Source organism: Triturus cristatus, chromosome 3_1 (assembly GCF_964204655.1).
Source record: "Triturus cristatus chromosome 3_1, aTriCri1.1, whole genome shotgun sequence".
Lineage (NCBI taxonomy): Eukaryota > Metazoa > Chordata > Amphibia > Caudata > Salamandridae > Triturus > Triturus cristatus.
The window spans coordinates 527930483-527952360 of record NC_140583.1 but is presented as its reverse complement, the minus strand read 5'-3'; the positions used below and the strand labels follow the sequence as shown (position 1 = coordinate 527952360).

General features: G+C 48.1%; 1 protein-coding gene across 2 annotated transcripts in view; it reads right to left on the bottom strand.

Annotated features, from left to right (window-relative positions):
- Window positions 1-21878, bottom strand: part of TICRR (TOPBP1 interacting checkpoint and replication regulator) — a 586714-nt gene that overhangs the window by 314147 nt on the left and 250689 nt on the right. For both annotated transcript variants that reach the window (XM_085644448.1, XM_085644450.1), the window contains exon 15: window positions 9869-10012. In XM_085644448.1, the coding sequence (XP_085500574.1) occupies window positions 9869-10012 (144 nt within the window). The remainder of the gene's footprint in view (window positions 1-9868; window positions 10013-21878) is intronic.

Below are 21878 nucleotides of genomic sequence, written 5' to 3'. Positions count from 1 at the left end.
AGTCCAGAACCGCTCCGATGAAGAGGAGCCGCTGGGAGGGACTCAGATGCGACTTCGACACGTTGATGGAGAACCCCAGCGAATGCAAGAGGTCTGTCGTAGTCTGGAGGTGGGAGCCCGCCTTCAACAACCAGTCGTCGAGATAGGGGAAGACTGAAACCCCTGATCTGCGCAGATGAGCTGCGATCACCGCCATCACTTTTGTGAACACCCGAGGGGCACTGGTGAGGCCGAAGGGGAGCACGGTAAACTGAAAATGCTCCTGGCCCACCGTGAATCGCAGGTAACGCCAGTGGGCCGGCAGGACGGGGGATGTGGAGGTATGCGTCCTGCAAGTCCAACGCTACCATCCAGTCTCCAGGGTCTAGGGCAGTCAGAACCTGAGCTACAGTGAGCATCTTGAACTTCTCCTTACGGAGGAAGGTGTTGACGCTCCTGAGGTCCAAGATAGGGCGTAGGCCCCCTTTGCCCTTCTTGGGAACCAGAAAGTAGTGAGAATAACATCCACGACCTACTTCTGGACCAGGAACGTGCTCGATGGCCCTCTTAGCCAAGAGGGCCGTAACTTCCTCCTGCAGAAGTTGCAAGCGATCCCCCGAAATTCGGTGGCACTGCGGTGGCATGGCTGGAGGGGTCACCTCGAAGGGGAGGGAGTAGTCCCTTCGGACGATTTGCAGCACCCACCTGTCCGACGTGATGGAACGCCAGTGGAGCAGGTGATGGCGAGCCCTGCCTCCCACTGGCGTGGAATGGGCCTGAAAGCATGGACTAGGAGGGCTTTGAGGCGGATGCTGCTGGGGTAGATGTGGACGGACCGGCACGTTGACCCCCTGTACCGCCTCAGCAGAATCCACGTCCGCGTTACCGCATGGAGGTTGGTTCTGTGGCCTGTGGCTAGGCGGACGCGAGGGCGCGCCCCTTCCTTGGCCACGAAAGGGGCGAAAAGCGGAAGTTTGCGGGCGCGGGCCGAGAGGCCCAAAGATTTGGCCTTAGCCCTGGAGTCCTTAAAGCGTCCCAACGCACTAACCGCTTTGTCGCCATAAAGGCGACTGCCATGCAAGGGCATGTCCATGAGGGTGCTCTGGACATCCCCAGAAAAACTTGTGGACCGCAGCCAGCCGTGGCGACGATGCGCCACCGTGGTAGACATTGTCCTACCCAGCGAGTCCGTAGTGTCCAGTCCACATCGGATGTCATGCCGCTCTGCATCCCGCCACTCGGCAAGAGCCTGGGCGAGCCGTGTCCGGGCCTCCTCCGGACACTGGGGCAGCACGTCCTCCACCGTATCCCACAGGGAGTGGGAGTAACGGTCCAAGACACAAGCGGTGTTAATAGACCGCAATCCCAAACTAAGGGAGGAGAACAACTTCTTACCAAACTGTTCTAGTCTCTTGGATTCCCGATCCGGGGGAACGGACAGGAAGGAGGTCTGGGAAGTAGAGGCCTGGATGACCAGGCTCTCGGGCGTGGGGTGCATGGACAGAAAACTGGGGTCGCCCGGTGCAGGGCGGTGGCGCCTGGCCACGTTCCGGTCCACAGGAAGTACTGTGGAGGGCTTTGACCAGGTGCCCTTCAGAACGTTCACTAGTGCTTCATTAAACTGCAGCAGAGGCTCCGAGGAGCTTGCTGACGGTTGGAGCACTTCTGTGAGGAGGTTAGTCCTCACGGCCACAGCAGGTAAGCACCACAGAAAATGCTGCATCTTCCTCCGAAGCCACGGTCAGAGGAGAGATAAAGCCAGTGTCAGGGGAGGTGTCAAGGCCACTGGCATCTCCCAGCTTGACTGCCCAGTCCTGTGATAACTGGCCCTGCCGGGCCAGAGAGTCAGTAGACCCCTCCCAGACGTCACCGTCATTCGATTCCTGGTAGACAGGTGTAACGATCGGAGCCGGGTGGAAGATCAAATTGCCACCCATCGGCGTCGGGAGCAGCGCCGGCTGGCGCCGCTCTGACACCGGGCCCAGACCGGGACTGAACCGGGGAACTGCATCGTCCGAAAGCGGCGGCAGAGGGGTCGTGAGGTCGACCGGCGCCGACTGGGATCCAGGCCTGGATCATGCGGGGACCTGCGGCATCAGGACCGGAGTCTACGACGGCGCCGGGGCCGGAGCCGCCGACTCGCTAGGCCTCCCAGTCGAGCCAGCGGGCCCCGAAGGCGGGCCGGCAGGCGTCAACGGCGGAGCCAGGCCTCTCATGGCCGCGAGGAAGGCACTGACCTCCGCCGGAGTCGTGTCAGTCCCAGGGACCGGCAGGTATGGGGACGGACGCGACTCCTGCGGCTCCGATGGAGCCACGTGGGTGGTACCACCCGAACCCTCAGCCGAGTCGCGCAACCGGCGAGGGGAGCCCGAAGAGCGATGTCTCCTCTTGGACTTCTTACTATGCTTTGAGTTACCCGAAGACTTGGGACCAGACGAGTGGTGATGGCTGTGGCTACGCGACCGGTCCCTCGACCTCCTCCTCGACCGGGACCGTGAACGGCGCGGAGCCGACTGTGGGAGCTCAAGTACCTTGCGGGACCGCTCCCGCCTAGGCTTCGAAGTCAAGGCCCGGCAGTCGAGGCACAACTCGGCATCATGGTCGGCCCCGAGGCAGTAGAGGCACCGGCGGTGGCAGTCCGTAACTGACATTAGTCGGTGACAGGAGTCACAAGGTTTAAAACCAGGCATCCTACCGGCACCAGAGTCGAGTCGACTAGAATAGACCAAAAGAGTCCAAAAAGTTTAGTTAAAAAAATGACTAAAAGGGTATGCTCTTCCCGGATCGGCGCTGTCTGGCGCGGAAAAAAGAAGAACTGACGTCAGCGGGCAAGGGCGGCATCTAAATACTCAGACGACGTCATCCCGGCGCACGACGACGGATGCAGAGCCGCAGACGACACCTAGCGACGACGCGCAAGGGTATTGCTGACGAAAAATCTTTCCGGATCCAGCCTGACGACTGCGGATATTTCAAGGTGAGGAATCTAACTAACGTGTTTCTTTCAGATGTCTAAGTATTCTGTGAGAAAGATTGATCATCAATTTCTCTTCAGGTTTTTTGTCTTGCTCCTTGTGAGCATCTGGAGTTCTGCCTGATTCTATTGCACAAGCTTGCCCCCTCATATTCTGCCTCATCCTCTGCCTCTGCCCCAGCCTAAAAAAGGCCAAGGAAAAGTCTATGAAAATGAAGTTGTGGACCTGGACCTGGAGAAAACATCTGAAATTGCTGTGGCCACATAGGTTGGGGAAATTGGAAGGGGCCCACTGGGTACCCATACAGATTGGAAGGGGCCTCTTCATCCGTCACTGCCCCACCTGTCTCTGATGAATGCACTGCTGAATGATTTATTGTGTGTCGTGTGGTGCTTCCGTCCTCTGAGGACATGTCACTCACAACTGTCCTCTCTTAAGCAGGGACAGACTTTTTCCTATCAAACGTTTTAAAGCCTTTTGTAGTTTGGATATTTTTTTATGCATCAAAAAGTCTTTATGCTTGTAATCTCAGAGTTAATTTCTGCTAGTCGAGATTTAAAAGTGGAAATTTGAATGCTGCTCTTGAGGGTATTCTCAGGAAATTAGATTTTTTTTTAGTAGAGTCTCGGATTGCCCTTGGCTTTGTTGATGATCAAGACCAGGCAGTCATGTGTACATTTACAGGCAAATGTGACCACTTGTGTCCTCCAAAACTATCTACTCGTGGAGTTGGTAACTATTAAGCCGTTTGGTGATATGTTGGAAGTATTCGGTCATGATAGCTCCATGTAGCTATCGTGCCTTGTTTTTTTTCAAAGTTGCTAATGAGTTCCAGTCATCACTGAGGCTGCAGGACGATGTGTTGCCATCTGCCCTTAACAGGGACGGTGTTTTTAGGATTTCAGCCACACCAGTATCATCGTAGCTGAGACCGTGGCAATTTGAAGGGAGGCCCTCAATCAAATTTAAATGGTCGAATTGCATCTACACTTTCTTAGCACCCTCACTATAGGCTTCCTTCGGCAAAACAAATCAAAATTATCTTCAGCAAAGAGCCCTCCATCAACCCCTACACCCACCCCCAGTAAAACTAAGTGTTTTGTCAGAGCTAGACCATACAAGAACCAGGCACACTGGTGTGGAGGCATAGCGTGATCTTGGTGAGGGTCGATACAGATTTGCTGAGGGGCGAAGCCGATTAGGGTCAAACGCCAGAGTCAACCGGGTATTGACCTCCGGCGATGTTGGGACTGGCGTAGATGAAAGAGGAACTGGCACAGGACTTGGAGCCCGGGTAGAAGTCAGCACGTAAGTAGGTGCAGAACCATAGGTGGGTTCAAGGGACTCGGATGGTGCAGAGGGCTTACCCGTCTGTGGTAAACTGATTGGAGGCCTCTCTGGATCCTTGGGGTTTCAAACCACACCAGATGAAGCTGGATGATTGCCACAAATAGGCAGCATGGCTTCCTTAAAGGACTTGAACCTGCTGCAGTATCACAGATAGCTGGGGCAATTCGGGGGCCAGCGAGACAAGACGACTCAGCTCCCTGATCGGGAACAAGATAGAGTGGCATCTCGACACCTTGGGACAGAAGTGCATGTTGGAGTAGATCTGTTGCTGGAAAGACATTGACAGCGGACTCTGGTCTGCCACCTTGAAGTGGAGGAAGACCGGGACTCCTTTGATGTCTGTAAAACTTGCCAGTGTGTGGCGACATACAGTTTCGCTTCACAGTCCCCGGATCACCTTCAGATGCATGAGGGTACATTCTTCGCACATCTTGGAGTCTTGACAGGCACATAAACACGAGAGTCGGACCTCCTTCGGGTTTTTCGCCAACATCTGTTTCCTACAGTTATGGCATGGCTTGAACCCTTGATATTTGAATGGGACATTGTTCCCATACAAAATGGAAAAATAGACAATTTGAAAGGATTTGTCCACGACGAAAAGGAGGTGGAGCTTTGGATTTGCATTAGAAAGGAACGGATGTCTGCGTGCAAGAGTGGTGCCTCTATGTACTTCCGCTCCATCACTTCCAGGGCTGAACAAGGCCAATGCCAAGATGCATGATGTCACCTTACAGCGCATAGGAAATTAAATGAAATGAAAGTAAGAATTATAACACGCACCAATACCCGAGGGTGTCTAGGTGCGGTGTTACTGCTGAATTGGCTAACCAGAGAGTGGATGTGGGATAAGTGTGTTTCGGCTAGCTGTTAAAGAGATACGTTTTTAAGAGTTTGCAGAATGCCACAAGATTGCTTTCCTTCTTAGGTGTTAGAGGAAGAGAGTTCTACAGGCTAGCAGTGCTTGCTACAAAAAATCCCCCCTTTCAATGGGGCAGTTTTATCCCTAGGAGGAGGCCACTGACTGCAACTGCCTCTCTGGGATATACCATCTAAAACTCTGTAAGAAGTAAATCGGGCTATGGCCATGTAGCGCTTTAAAGGTAATACAGAGGGACTTGAATTAGATTAGTCTTTTAACTGGTAGCCAGTGCAGGGATGGATGAGCATGGGTCACTGACTGATGTTTTGGAATAGCAAGCAGCAGACGAGCTGCGGCATTTTGGAGGACCTGCAGCTTGTTAAGATACCATGATTGTATATTGAGAAAAAGCCCATTACAGTAATCAATTTTAGATCGGATGAGTGCCGCGACCACAGCTTTCTGGAGCTTTGGTGGAATAAAAGATAATATTTTCCTGAGGGTTTTAATCAAAGAAGCAGGAGGAGGTGATCACATTGATTTGTCCTCCAAAGGACAGATTGGTGTCAAAGTAGACTCCTACGTTTTTCACCTTTGTGGCTGGGTCAGGGATTTCTACCAATTACTGTGGCCACCAACTTGGTGTCCAGAAGGAGTTATCTCATCCAAAGAGAAGCACCTCAGTTTTACCTGAATTCAACTTCAGGCACTTTTGGGACATCAAATTACCTGCTTAGCCCATACTGTCTTAGAATCTTGATGCGGTGTTCGATGGATCCCCAGCAAAGGATGCCACGATTTGCGTGTCGTCAGTGTATGATACTGTCTTAAAGCCAAAGGACTTGATAAGTGAGCAAAGTGGAGTGACTAAGGTTAAAAAGGGTCGGCCTCAGTGAGGAACCCTGTATCACTCCGCAAGTAAAAGATAACAGGGACTTGTAACCCCCAAGCTCCATCAGTTGCTCTTCATCACTGAGAAAACACTTCAGTAGATCCAAAGCCCTACCCCTAATGCCCAGAGAAAAAAGGCGGTTTATAAGAGGTCGTGATTGACTGTGGTGAATGCCGACGAGAGGTCCAGCAGGATCAAGGCTGACTTCCCGCCTTTATCCACGACCTCTCTGATTTCCTTCAATGTATTGAACAAGGCCAAATCCGTGCTATGAAGACTCCTAAAGCCACATTGAGAGCTATCCAGAAGTTTAATCTCATTTAAAAACTGGGTAAGCTCTATATTCATGGTCTTCTCCACGATCTTGGCCGGCAAAGGCAAACAGCAGATTTGCTTATAGCTGTTGAGGTCTTTAGTGTCCAGATTGACTTTTTTCAGCATCGGGAGACTAGACCCCCTCTTCCATTGCAGAGAAAAGTATCCCTCACAGAACATAGAATTGAAGATATCTTTGAGATGGTTAGCTGTAACCTCAAAGACTGAATCGAGGACTTATGGGGGGCACATGTCGCAATGGGATGCAGCTTTGGTCTGATTAGGAATTTTCATGATCTGTAAATGTGAATGGAATTAAAGGTATTAAAGCTAGGGATGGTCACTGCTGCAAAACCTGAACCCCTTAGTCCCTCCGAGGAAGTGGAGAAAGGTCCCTTCATGTGAGCATCCGTCATCCGAAAGGTGCAAGAAAAAGAATCCGCGACTACTTTCACTTTTGCCTCAAAGGAGTCTGCTAGTGAATTGCAGAATTCTTGATCTAGACCCATGTTTGCTTGTAAAGGAAGTTTACACAGCTTTTGAATTGTCGAGAAGAGTTCTTTGGAGGAATTTAGGGAAGTACTAATTTTAAAGCAAAAACAGCTTTTCTTTCCCGGTTAAAATGTTTGTTTTGGATTCCAAGATTTTTTTTTTTAATGATCTTGTCGTTAGGCTCATAATGTGTGTGCCATTTCCTTGCCTGCCTACGACACGTTTGCTTCTGAAGTCTCAAACTGTCATCAAACCATGGCTCAGAGGGGATGGTCCTTTTATTGGTAATGCTTTTTAACAGTGCTAAAATATTTAGATTATCAGAAATCCAATTATGATCGATATTGGCCGCCTCGTCTAGATCTGCCAGGAGACCAGTTTTAGAGTAGTACAAATAGGTCTTAAGGATATCTGGGGTAATTTAATGCCATGGGCGTTTCAGCGATTTGGCCCGGGATGGAGGTACCGTGTCAGTTACTGCTTTTGGACAGATGCTGAACATTACTGCTGAATGATCGGAACAGGCTAGAGGGATGATGGAGGAGAATGTAAGATACAGGTTATTTGAGAAAATGCCATCTAAAGCGTGACCGGCCCTATGGGTAGGGCTATTCACAAGTTATGTGAAGCCCGCCCTTCCCGGCAGGTCGGAGAAGGTTGAAGTGTCTTAAGCTGCAGTGTTTTTTAGGTGGATGTTAAAATCTGAAAACAGAACTTTAATGTCCAGCAGTTGACTGCTATTATGTAAAAACGCTGCACTGGGGACTGGTGGTCTAATCAGTAGAACCCTGTTAAAGGAGGATTGGTTTGTCAGGGCAATTTTAAAAGCCAGCGCTTTACATTACGATATTTCTAGTAGGGGCTCAAAGGAGACTTTCAGATTTTCCTTAGCAATAATTGTTAACCCTCTCCCCTTTTCAGAGGCCGATCTAGTCTGGAGATGGCAAAGCCCGGGAGTACGGCCAGGATAAGGTCTAGGTCCAAACCGGCATCTGCCCATATGAGCACTGGTGTGAAAACTTCCAGAATCAGTCTGGCTACAGTGCAATATTCTAAAGGCGAGGAATCTGCAGTTGGAAATATCCTTCAAAAATAAAAAAAACTTTTATACCACCTTGACACTGCACTAAAACTACTGTAACTGAAGATTCTTGTATAAAACACTGTGCTAAAAATAACACCTATGGGGCAGAAAATGAAAGTCGAAAGTAAAAACTCCAAAATATCCAATGTTGTGCAGATGTCATTTTGGAACTGAAAAGTGAAAGAAAATCTAGCATTCAAGATAGTGCAGGAGGTTAAGCTGCTATGCACGCTTCCAGTAATAACTGGCCTGTGAGATAATCTGGTTTGTTTTAATGGGGGTCAAAAGATGCCATTTTGGAGTGTCAATCTTTAGAGGCACAAGAGATGGGATGGGTATCGTATATAAAATATCTGTGGACCCACAGAGGATTACACCAGAGGCACAGAAAAGAAACTTACTGCATTAATAAACAAGCATTTGCAATGCAACAGGTCTTGCATTTACCCAAGTTTGAGCTATTGGCATTGCAAATGACAATGCCTTTTATTTATGTTTTTGAAACATTCCTACACCCATTCATGTTTCTATGTGTTAATAACCTCCATCACACGAGGCAAAAAGTTCACTATGGAATTCTGCTGAGGGCAGGGATTGTTCTCTGGCAAAGTTGATTTTCCTTTATCCATTGTCAAAAGGACCCACCTTCATACCTGCAGAATCTCAGAGCTTAGAGTGGAGGCCCTGCTGTGGATAGGCCGACCTCTTGGCCTGTGGTTCACCTGGGCAAGCCCCCTGCTGCGGGAGGATGATGGTGCTTTTAAGCACTTGTCCAGGCAACGCTGAGGAAGGGCCCGCCTCCTGTGCCTACTTGCTCTACAAGAACAGTGGTGGTTCTGGGACTGGTAGTACCGCTGTGGCAGCAATGCTCATGTCCCGTGCTGCGGAAGGACGGCACTCTAAAGGGCTTGTCCAGGCAACCAGGATGAAGGATCCACCTCCTATACCACCTTGCGCCACAAGAACAGTGACGGTTTAGTGACTGGTAGTCCTGTTGCAGTGTACAAATGGAATCTTTATTGCAATAATTAATAAAACCATTACATTGTATAGAGAAATTTGTGATTTACCCAGGAAATTTTTCCATTTTTGTAGACCTTGCTGGCTATAGGATTGTTGATATGATTGCTGGTGTTGTTGAGAGATGTTTACAAAATGCAAGGGTGCGAGATATGAATTTATTAGCTATGATTCTTTCCATTTCATTTTTGTCAGCACCACTAACCGAGTATATTAGAACCCACACCATGTATTGTCCAGATGATAGTCCTGGAGTATTGTTGGATTAGGACCGAAACTTCAACTACACCTACAAAGAGGCCCATTGTGGGGGGGAAAATGTATGGTTCTCTTTGGAATACACTCTGCGGAATATTATTAAGGGCTCTCTTGTTTGACTTTTGTCTGACCCTGAATCTATTGTCATTCTTATAAAAACTATATATGTTGATCGTATGCAGGTGGGGTCTCAGGTAGAGCATAGGGATCTCTTGTCTTTATGGGGTCATGTGTTTCTAATTAGAAACACATGGCCCCATAAAGATAAGAAAGTGCTTTGTGACAGCAGTACAGCAGGCGACCCAATCCGGATCGCAGGCGAAAGGGCGGCAACCAAAAACCCTAATTTCCAATGGCAGGCCACCGTTTAGAATAAACGGTGATGCCAGGCAATGGAAATGAGGGGAGGGGCTTAAAGCCCCTTTCTGAAACTCCTCGTTCACAATAAATCTAGCCGAGGCGAGCAGCACATTGCGCTGCAACGCCACGCGAGACCTAAAAAAGGACTAGTACAAAATAGAAGCACCATTAACTACAATATAAAATGAAGGGGTTAATGTTAAAAACATCAAGGGCGGGCAACCTGGAAAGTTGGCAATACCAAATCAGTAGAGGAAATAAAAATCAAATGCATATCCTACCTTTACTACTTTCATTCGATAGACTGCGTTTGTGTTTGGCTCCCTCCACAGCAGAAACAGACTGACTTCTTGGCATTTTTGAAGATCTTTTTGTTGGTGAACGAATCTCCTGATTGAAGAGGTTCCGTCTGACTTTTGTAACTTCTGAAAGGGTGAAAATGTAAAGTAAATACTCTATATAAACCAGGCATGTCATTAAACCCAGTTTAACTAACTGTAGACTGGTTCAAACATGGTTTCAAAGTGATGATATTTTTCAATCATACTGCCTGCCAAGGAACACAATATACTTGCTAAAAATATTAATGTTCATAGTATTGAGGGAGGAGAGAAAAAAAGATTGTGCATACACGTGCAATATGCCAACAGAAACTTCGTAGTTCTAGCTAATTTGTAATTAATATTAAAAAATAAACACTTTGATTCATAACAAAGCAAAAAACTGTTTAACAATTCTGCACTGTAAGAAATTGGATTTGGGGGCAAGGACAGGGTGGCGACTACCCACTTCAAGGAACACTCACAACGCTTATCAGAGTGAACCTTCACAGTCACTGAATTAACTTAAGCACAACCCCCTGGTGGCTATGACACAGCGTACACAGTCTTAACTTAGGGCAATGTGTTGCATTTTTATGCAGTACAAAATAGTAATATGATTGAAATAAAAACATAAATCCCAAATGGTATTTGAACATCCAAGGAAAATTTAGTAAATCAAATGGAATAGAAATTACAAAAATCCAATAAGCGACGTCCTGGGATATGAATTTTTTGGTGTGTGAAAGTTTTAAGTAGGAATAGGGACATGAAGCATGAGGTGCCAAAGCTAGTCATTGGTCGGGGTAGACAGTTAACCAGACTCAATTCGATGTGGACCATGATGGAGCGCGAGTCAGCTACACAAACCAGGTTGGCTCTTGTAAAAGATGTTACCTTCTGATTTTAGTTGTTAAGTCCGAATCTACCACAGGAGTACACTTATAAAGCCTCCCAGGAGCAGAGGGGAGGCGCTTAGACACTAACAGGGAGTAAGGCAGACACCAAATGCAGGGTCCAGCTGAGTTCCCATTTCCAAAGATTAGCTCGGCAGAAGCAGGAAAGGCCTATTGTAGCTTGTTGTATTCCTACAGCTAGAACTGAAGGGCAAGACAAAGGTACTGTTTTTTGGCAACAAAAACTTCCCATGTGGCCCTCAGAACTCACACCTACTCCTACCCACACTGACCACGCTAGGAACCAAGGCATCATTCTGAATAACAAGATAACCATGACCTTACAGGTAAATTCCATGTCCTCCTCCTGCTTCTTCATCCTCCGTATGCTTCATAAGATATTCAAATGGCTACCCCAAAGCACAAGAAGCACCATCACCCAGGCCCTCATCTCCAGCTCACTGGACTGCAGCAGCGCTCTCTAAGCAGGGATCGCAGTTCACTTTCTCTGACGACTACAGACCATACAGAACACCGCAGCCAGACTCATCTTGGATCTTCCTAGACAAACCCACATCACCCGCTATCTATTATGACATCTAGCACTTTGGTCAGGAATCGTGTCTTGTAACTGTAGGAAAGCAGCTCACTTCCTCTGATGACTATAGACCTTTCTGACATTTTTATAAACAACCGCAATGGAGCGCACACCGCTAGCCCCTCCTCCGGGTCGCCCCAAGGGAAGCTGGCACATGAAGTTCCCAAGTGGTTCACCCCAGTGGGTGCAAGTAAGTACTTGTTTGATCTCTAGACCAGATACATGTCCCGGGTTTTAAAATATCGCCCGAGACATGGCCCGGGTTTCGGGATAACTTCCCTCCTCAGTAGAGAAAATAGTTAGGGGTGGAAGAGAGGGCCGCCAATCAACCGTCAAAGAATCCTATGGGGCTACTTGCTAGTATGATGAGCGGTGTGCGACCCACGTGATAATTATATTTGAAAGCTCCCTCGAGCGAATGGCTGATGAGTCAGGATCCCGCACCCGCGCGTCGTGACAGGTACTAAACCTTATATATTTGGCAGTCTACTAGGCACCCCGCATACAGACCTGCTCCCTGCTGACGAGAGGCAACTACCTCGAAACACGTGTCCAGGGATGGCATTTATATATTATACTTGTGGCATAGGTGTACTCGCCGCTGCTACTTCATTCTCCAGAATCCTATGGGGCTACTTGCTAGTATGATGAGCGGTGTGCGACCCACGTGATAATTATATTTGAAAGCTCCCTCGAGCGAATGGCTGACGAGTCAGGATCCCGCACCCGCGCGCCGTGAAAGGTACTAAACCATATATATTTGGCAGTCTACTAGGCACCCCGCATACAGACCTGCTCCCTGCTGACGAGAGGCAACTACCTCGAAACACGTGTCCAGGGATGGCATTTATATATTATACTTGTGGCATAGGTGTACTCGCCGCTGCTACTTCATTCTCCAGAATCCTATGGGGCTACTTGCTAGTATGATGAGCGGTGTGCGACCCACGTGATAATTATATTTGAAAGCTCCCTCGAGCGAATGGCTGACGAGTCAGGATCCCGCACCCGCGCGCCGTGAAAGGTACTAAACCTTATATATTTGGCAGTCTACTAGGCACCCTGCATACAGACCTGCTCCCTGCTGACGAGAGGCAACTACCTCGAAACACGTGTCCAGGGATGGCATCTATATATTATACTTGTGGCATAGGTGTACTCGCCGCTCCCTACTTCATTCTCCAGAATCCTATGGGGCTACTTGCTAGTATGATGAGCGGTGTGCGACCCACGTGATAATTATATTTGAAAGCTCCCTCGAGCGAATGGCTGACGAGTCAGGATCCCGCACCCGCGCGCCGTGAAAGGTACTAAACCTTATATATTTGGCAGTCTACTAGGCACCCCGCATACAGACCTGCTCCCTGCTGACGAGAGGCAACTACCTCGAAACACGTGTCCAGGGATGGCATTTATATATTATACTTGTGGCATAGGTGTACTCGCCGCTGCTACTTCATTCTCCAGAATCCTATGGGGCTACTTGCTAGTATGATGAGCGGTGTGCGACCCACGTGATAATTATATTTGAAAGCTCCCTCGAGCGAATGGCTGACGAGTCAGGATCCCGCACCCGCGCGCCGTGAAAGGTACTAAACCTTATATATTTGGCAGTCTACTAGGCACCCCGCATACAGACATGCTCCCTGCTGACGAGAGGCAACTACCTCGAAACACGTGTCCAGGGATGGCATTTATATATTATACTTGTGGCATAGGTGTACTCGCCGCTGCTACTTCATTCTCCAGAATCCTATGGGGCTACTTGCTAGTATGATGAGCGGTGTGCGACCCACGTGATAATTATATTTGAAAGCTCCCTCGAGCGAATGGCTGACGAGTCAGGATTCCGCACCCGCGCGCCGTGAAAGGTACTAAACCATATATATTTGGCAGTCTACTAGGCACCCCGCATACAGACCTGCTCCCTGCTGACGAGAGGCAACTACCTCGAAACACGTGTCCAGGGATGGCATTTATATATTATACTTGTGGCATAGGTGTACTCGCCGCTGCTACTTCATTCTCCAGAATCCTATGGGGCTACTTGCTAGTATGATGAGCGGTGTGCGACCCACGTGATAATTATATTTGAAAGCTCCCTCGAGCGAATGGCTGACGAGTCAGGATCCCGCACCCGCGCGCCGTGAAAGGTACTAAACCTTATATATTTGGCAGTCTACTAGGCACCCCGCATACAGACCTGCTCCCTGCTGACGAGAGGCAACTACCTCGAAACACGTGTCCAGGGATGGCATTTATATATTATACTTGTGGCATAGGTGTACTCGCCGCTGCTACTTCATTCTCCAGAATCCTATGGGGCTACTTGCTAGTATGATGAGCGGTGTGCGACCCACGTGATAATTATATTTGAAAGCTCCCTCGAGCGAATGGCTGACGAGTCAGGATCCCGCACCCGCGCGCCGTGAAAGGTACTAAACCTTATATATTTGGCAGTCTACTAGGCACCCCGCATACAGACCTGCTCCCTGCTGACGAGAGGCAACTACCTCGAAACACGTGTCCAGGGATGGCATTTATATATTATACTTGTGGCATAGGTGTACTCGCCGCTGCTACTTCATTCTCCAGAATCCTATGGGGCTACTTGCTAGTATGATGAGTGGTGTGCGACCCACGTGATAATTACCTTTCTGACATTGTCACTCCCACTTTTTGCCTGCCATTTGATGTGTTTTTGACTGGAGGTGCACTGGGTTCCTGCTAACCAGGCCCCCAGTCCCAGATCTCTTTCTCAAAACTATACAATTGTTACCCCAATTGGCAATACCTTTAGCACTTTCTGTAAGATGCAAGTAAATGGTACCCCTGGCACCTAGGGCAGGGAGGCTACGGAGGGTGCTTGAGGGCTGCAGCACAAATTGTGTCACCCTAAGGAACCCCTCACTAAACACATACAGACTGCCACTGCAGGTTGCGTGTCTTGGTGCTGACAAAAGTGAAAACAAGACACTGCATGCAGTATAGGCATGTCACCCCTACAGCAGGTTTTACAGGTCTAAAACAGGGTGCACTATACTACATGTGTGGACATGTCTGCATGAGCAGATAAGTCCCTGTCCTAGTTAGTTCCATTGCTGCCAGTACAAGAGATCAGGGAAGCCATTTTAGGTACATGTGATGGACACTGGTGAAAACGAGTTCCCCCAGCTACATGATGGCTTCACTAAAGACTGGGATGTTTGGCATCAAACATCTCGTATAAATAAGCCCACAATGATTCCAGTGATGGATTTATTAATACACGAACCCAGAGGCCATTTTAGAGGTGCCCCCTGAAAATCTACCAGCTCCTGGTGCGCTCCCGGACTGGTCTTAGCCAGCCTGCCACTCCAGACAAGTTTTTGACCCCCAAGAGTGTAGGCCTTTGCTCTCAGGAGGCCAGGGACAAAGCCTGCTCGGGCAGAGGGTGCTTACACCCACTTCCACAGGATGACCTGCGAATTAGCAATCCAAAGCAGTGAGCTTCAAAGAGCCCACCCGCCTTCGGTATATGAATCAGGCTTTCCTCACAGAAGAGAATGCCGACCCTCCCTTGAAGGACTCATTTGGTGCATGGTCAAGGTGTGAAAAATAGTCAAATAGACGTGCTCACCTTCCTAAGGTGGGCTGCCTGAAGTGTAGATGAAATGTCAGTGTCTGCCATCTTGGTGATGGTGAACTTAGAAATTCTGGGACAGGGTTATACCCACTTCCAACAGGAATTGGTCACACAGGGGGCGTGGTGACCCAGGGGTCCACAGCCCATTGGCTACTATTCTACACTTCCCCTAATGCCCCAAAACTAGGTATTTGGGGGAGCCTGTGGCACCAGAAAATCAGATTCTGCAGACATGAAAGAAGGAGATGGACGTGAAGAGTCGCAAGAAGCAAGACCAGAAGAACAAGTAACTGACTTGGCGCCAACCTTGCCCGCCTGTCTTTCTGTTGACTTTGACAATTGCTCCAAAAGAGGACTGGTCCTGCAGCCGCTGTGGGAGAACTGCCTGCACTTCATTCGAGAACCGGGAACTCCAGTGGAACAGTGAAGCTGCTACCCTACACCTTGCGGTCCTAAAAAAAAAAAAAATTGCGAAGCTCCATCAACCTGAAAACACAACACTGGAAAGTACTACTGCACCCAAGCCGCCTAGCTCAAACTGAATTGGGCCAACTTGTGACAACATGGTCCTCAGACCCTCCAGACTAAGCCCACCTCGGGTTTCCCCAAATGTGGACTTCTCAACACCGGCAGCAGCCTCTGTGTGCTGACCCCTCTACCACGACTGCTCTCTGACAAAAACCTGACACTTAAGGACACCTCTGCACCAGTCGCCCCTGGCCTGTGGAGAAGAGGACCAAAGGTGTCCCCAAGCATCGCGAGGCCTGACCTTCCCTGTTGGTTCAGCCCAACTTGTCTCTCTGTCCAAATCTCCAGCCTCTTCTCACGAAGACCGATCCCTATAGACTAACATTGGGCACCAGACACTGTATTGCACCACCGCACACAGACGCCCTAATGCTGCTGGAGGTGAACTGCTGGTGCTGCTTTGGACCTTGCCCAATGCTCAACTTAAGTCCTATTAATTGGTCTTGTAAGTCTCAGTACTCTACATGTATGGCATACTTATTTTTTCTCCCAAAGGATAAAATTGCGACTACTGAAAAGTGTCAACTTTTGAAAACGTACAGTATGTCTCTTTCAAAACGTACTTACATGATCGTATTGATTCTGGTGGAGATATATATATTTATATGTATATTCCTCAACACAATCCCACCAAGGCTGCCGAACACTTCGACGGGTGCTCCATTAACAGGGGTGGAACCCGTATCTGTAAGTAACAACCAGGGGACACTGTGGAGCACTCCCGGGATAATTTTTAATGACTTGAATTTCGCAGACGCGTTTCGCGTTTATGCCTTCTTCCGTGCAGTCACATCATTAAAAAATAAGCTAAGTGTTAATACGTTTTAGCCCCCATCAGTTGTTCCTATTGGCGGGGCTTTGACCAATAGACAAGTGGCAAAGTTCTCAGCGATATTCCGGGATTTTCACAATCTTCTGTTGCCGATTATGCCTTTGGAAAATTAAACACTTTGCGCACATCCCTCGTCTGCCGCAGAACTCGCAGGTGTCCATACATTAACTGGGCATCCTAGATTTGTATAATCCACGGCCTTCATGGCCACTGTAGTTCAACTGCGGCAGTTCAGGCAAGCCAAACATAAGATTCTTCAACACAATCCCACCAAGGCTGCCGACGGGTGCTCCATAAACGGGGGTGGAACCCGTATCTATATATATGCATTATTTTTATAAATTGGTGTGGATCTCCTTACTGAGTCATATGCATAATTTGATTGCTTGTGTATTTTGCAGATGTCAAACACTCCTCTCTGATAAGCCTAAGGCTGTGCGACTCCATTACCCCCTAGAACAGTACCTTGGGATTGCTAGAGCAAGCCTCTGTCTACTAGTAAAGGAATACCTAGATTCTTTGCACAATATACCTACTTTTGGCATATCATATAAAAAATTCAGCTTCATACAGTCCTTCTCTATTTTGAATGCGCGTTTCATCAACCACCATATGCTGTTAAGTCCATCTCCTGTGTGATGTCAGAAGGCGCCACAGATGTTCCTGTGCGTGGTCGTCCTCTTCAGATTTTTCTCCGGGTGTCTATTCTCTTTGAAACTTTCCTTGTTTTGAAGTGTTACTCACCTCCCCTAATTGTTTTTACCCCCAGTTCTGGGGAGGAAGGTGAGTCACATGTGAATCCAGAAAACAACTTCTGGCTGAAAAATGAATATGTTGCCTACCATGAAAGCATCCATTCCTGGCATGTAGTGCTGTAGATCTATTGGAAAAAGTGGAACACCACCAGGCACAGTGTATTTGATCTATAAAACACGTCAACTCTAGAAAAAAAGCAATACTTCTAAATTGGAGATACAATACTTAATAAAACAAATCACATTGTTTATGAATTATTTTGTTTTAGAATTTATTCTTATTTCTTTTTTTTTTTAAATACACGATTACATTTTTTTGATATATGAAGAATGTACATAAAACAGAATTCATAAACACAATTGGTCACATCCATAGACCAAAGCTAATTACATGAGTCTATATTTTCATTACATTGAGTTTGAATTAGTGCACATGATGTAACTTAAATACATCACATCTTAATATAATACATTCTGTTATTTGAGTCTGCTATAATCGATGCTAGACCATGAAATCTTAGCGGCTTGTGGACAAACTATTGGCGGCTGGGTAACAAACTGTAGATTCAGGTGCTGTGCATATTCCTGCCATCTAGAGTTGGACCCAGATGTTTCAAGTCACGAGGTGCTGTGACGACTCCTCTTAAATAAATTGGGTCTACTATTTAATCAACAATAGTTTAATTACTACTGGACTATCAAAGTAACTTCACCTGTAAATTCTAATGATTATATCAAAAACTAATCAGGATACCTGTAAATCAGTTTTTGTTTTATTTTCTCCTATTGAAAAAACAGTGTCCCTATCCAACTCATTCAATGATATAAAAGATATTCAACCATAACAAGAATTATACACTCTTTTCCGCATATATTCTTTCAAAGAACGCTGACGGCCCACGTTCTTATTTGTCTGATGGGTCAGTCCTGTAGGTCGTCCACATATGTATCAATTACCACCCAGTTTAATATCCAAAACTGATAAGCGGTTATGCTTAGATGGATTAGTAACTTACCTGTAATCCTAGTTCTCTTCCAGGGGTATCCTCATCAAAGTCATAAGCATTAGAATATTCCCGCCCATGCGCGGGATCCCGGAAACAGTATATTATATGTGCCCCACATATATATATCCATACATATATACCTATATGTATACACAAGCAACTGCAGCCAATAAACACTAGAGCTGAAACATGCTGTAAGGAATTTCCACTATACATAAAAAAATAGCATTATAAACACGAGAAACAACATTATAACTTGTTTAGAAACTGTTTTAATGCTCAGAAAACAGCAGAAATTCTTATAAATCACTGAAAGCATAGGAAGCTCCCAGGCTGCATTGCAAATACCCAGTCTAAAAAGACTGTAAAGCTAACTAATAGCTGCATAGCAAAAAACTGACACCGTGCCTTTAAGGCACACCTGACCCCCAACTTCCCATCATGCCTCAGGGGTGGCAGTTAGGTCAGTTGTTCTTTGCGGAGACTGAAAAGTCATGGCACAAAGAAATAATAACCTCTGAAAAAGATAGCACACCTTTGCCCGGGGAGGCGGGAGGGTTGCTTATGACTGATGAGGATACCCCTGGAAGAGAACTAGGATTACAGGTAAGTAACTAATCCTTCTCTTCCAGGGGATCCTCATCAATAGTCATAAGCATTAGATTAGAATAGCGAGCCTCACCTCATCCCCCTGCGGGCAAAGGAAAGAAACAGAGAATGAACAGTATGCTTAGATAAACCAAGCTACCCAAAAAGGTTGCTCAAGGAGGCTTGGCCTACTTGGGCATCCGCCCTGGAATCGGATTCTAGGCAGTAGTACCTGGTAAAGGTATGAACCGATTTCCAGGTGGCCGCCTTGGAAATCTCTGCCATTGGAACGTCATGCAAGAAAGCTACTGTGGCCGCTTTCCCCCTAGTAGAATGAGCCTTAGGGGCCAAAGGTAAGGGCCTTTTCGCCAGCTGGTAGGCTAAGGTAATGCAGGAAACAATCCATCTGGAAATGGATCTCTTAGCTGCTGGGAAGCCTGTTCTCATGGTGCCATAGTTGACAAATAGTTGATCCGTCTTCCTAATGCCTTTGGTACTTTCTAGGTAGAATTTAAGTACCCTCTTGAGGTCTAAGGAATGAAGCGACCGCTCAGCCGGGGTCGCTGGGTTCGGGAAGAAGGATGGAAGAGAAATGGACTGATTAATATGAAAATCAGACACTACCTTAGGGAGAAAAGATGGATGTGCCCTCAAGACCACTTTGTGCTGGTGAAAAACTGTGTAAGGCTCTTTAGTACACAGCGCTTGGATTTCGCTTACTCTGCGTGCCCATGTAATGGCTACCAGAAAAGCGGCCTTCCAAGACAGATGCTGCAAGGAAGCTCTGTGGATGGGCTCAAAAGGTGGGCCCATCAATTTGGACAATACTAAGTTCAACTCCCACGGAGGAGAAGGGTTTCGAACAGGGGGGTAAACTTTCTTCAACCCCTGTAAGAAATCCTTGACCACCTGCATCTGGAAAAAGGAGGGTTGATTGGGAGACCTCCTGTACGCTGTAATGGCAGAAAAGTGGACCCTGATTGATGCATACTTAAGCCTGATCTCGCTAAGTGCAGAAGGTAAGGGAGAACGACATCCTCCTGCCCCTTCGTAGGATCAAGGAGATTCTCTCTACACCAAATGAAAAACCTCTTCCACTTAAACACTTAAGACGCTCTTGTGGAGGGTCGCTTCGCTTCTTTCAGAATATGCATGCAATCAGGAGGCAGATCTAAATGTCCGTATTGCAGGACCTCCGGAGCCATGCTGTTAAGTTCAGTGAGGGAAGGTTGGGATGCAGAATCCTCCCGCCCATCTTGGACAGCAGGTCCGGCCTGCAAGGCAGTCGTCTGTGAGGTCGCACCAACAGATGGAGAAGGTCCGGGTACCACCACTGGCGTGGCCAGTCCGGAGCTATGAGGATCATCTTCATGTTGGATCTGAGCAGCTTGGATACCACCTTCGGAATCAGAGGCAGGGGCGGAAAGGCGTAGGCAAATGTCCCTGACCAGTCCATCAAAAGAGCATTCCCCCTGGTCCCTGGACGGTGGAATCTTGACGCGAAGGCGTGGCATTTTGAATTTTCGTCGTCTGCAAACAGATCTATTTCTGGACGACCCCAACAATGGAACAGGCCCGCCACCACTTCGTCGTGTAGCACCCGGTCTGGCTGATCTTCAAAGTGCCTGCTGAGTGCGTCTGCTTTGAGATTCAACTCCCCCGGAAGGTGCACTGCCACTACCGAGAGGTTCCGGGTGAGCAGCCAGTGCCAGATCGCCTGTGCCTCCAGGGAAAGAGGACGTGACCGAGTCCCGCCCTGTTCGTTGAAGTAGAACATGGTCGTGGTGTTGTCGGTCTGCACCAGGACTGAATCGGCCTGGATTGCAGGGAGGAACGCCTTTAGAGCAAGGTGGACTGCCCGGAGTTCCAGCATATTTATGTGGTAGCCCTGCTCTCTTGTAGACCACCGACCCTGTATCTGGAGGCCCCCCATGTGGGCCCCCCAACCTTGCAGCGACGCGTCTGTCACCACCGATTGCACCGGAAGTGGCTGGTGAAAAGGGACTCCCACCATCAGATTGTCCTGACGAGTCCATCATGCAAGGGAGGATTTTGCCGCCTGGGAGAGAGAGATTTGATCTCCCCAACGGCCTGTGGACTGATCCCATTGGTCCTCTAGAGCTTGCTGCAAAGGTCGCATTCTCAGTCTGGCGTTGGGAATGAGAAAAATGCAGGACGCCATGGATCCCAGCAGAGATGCTACCTGCCAGGCTGACGGCCTCTGCATCTGCTGCATAAGCCTGCATTTCCGCTTCATTGAAGACAGTCTCTCCTCCGAAGGATACGCTTTTCCCACGCTTGTGTCCAGAACGGAGCCAAGGCAGTGGATGGTCTGAGTGGGCTGCTGCACGGACTTTGCCATGTTGACGTGAAGGCCAAGATTGTGCAACTGTCTCAGACAGGTCTGGAAGTCTTTCCTCACCTGTTGTTGGGATGGAGCCCTCAGCAACCAGTCGTCTAAGTAAGGGTAGACAAATAGACCCTGCCTGTGGAGGCAAGCCGCCACCACTGCCATACATTTGGTGAAGACTCGCGGAGCCGACTTGAGCCCGAATGGAAGGACCTTGTACTGATAATGCTTGCTTCCGACCACAAACCGCAGGTATTTGCGGTGATGTCTTGCAATTGAAATGTGGAAGTACGCATCTTGGAGGTCCACGGAACACATCCAATCCCCTACTTGCAGATGTGGACATATTTGATAAAGCGCCAACATACAAAACTTCTCCTTGACGATGACTTTGTTTAGGAGACGAAGGTCCAGAATCGGCCGAAACTTGTGCTCTTGATCTTTTTTGGGCACAAGGAAGTACCGGGAGTACACTCCTCTTCCGATTTGCGAAGGAGGAACTTTTTCTATGGCCTGTTTTTGCAGAAGGGCCCTCACCTCCTTTTGGAGCAGCTTTAAGTGGCGAGGACGGGACTTTTTTTGGCGGTATGTCTTTTGGACGCGCTCGAAAACGTAGCGCATATCCATTTTGCAGTATATTCAGCACCCAGCGATCTTTTGTGATGCTGTCCCACTCTGCCAGATGTTGTGACGCACTTCCCCCCACTGGAGTGGGCAACGGTCGTAGAGGAAGCCACAGCTCATGACTTTCCTCCTCTTGTGGTAGTGGAGGACTGTTGCTGGTGTCCACCT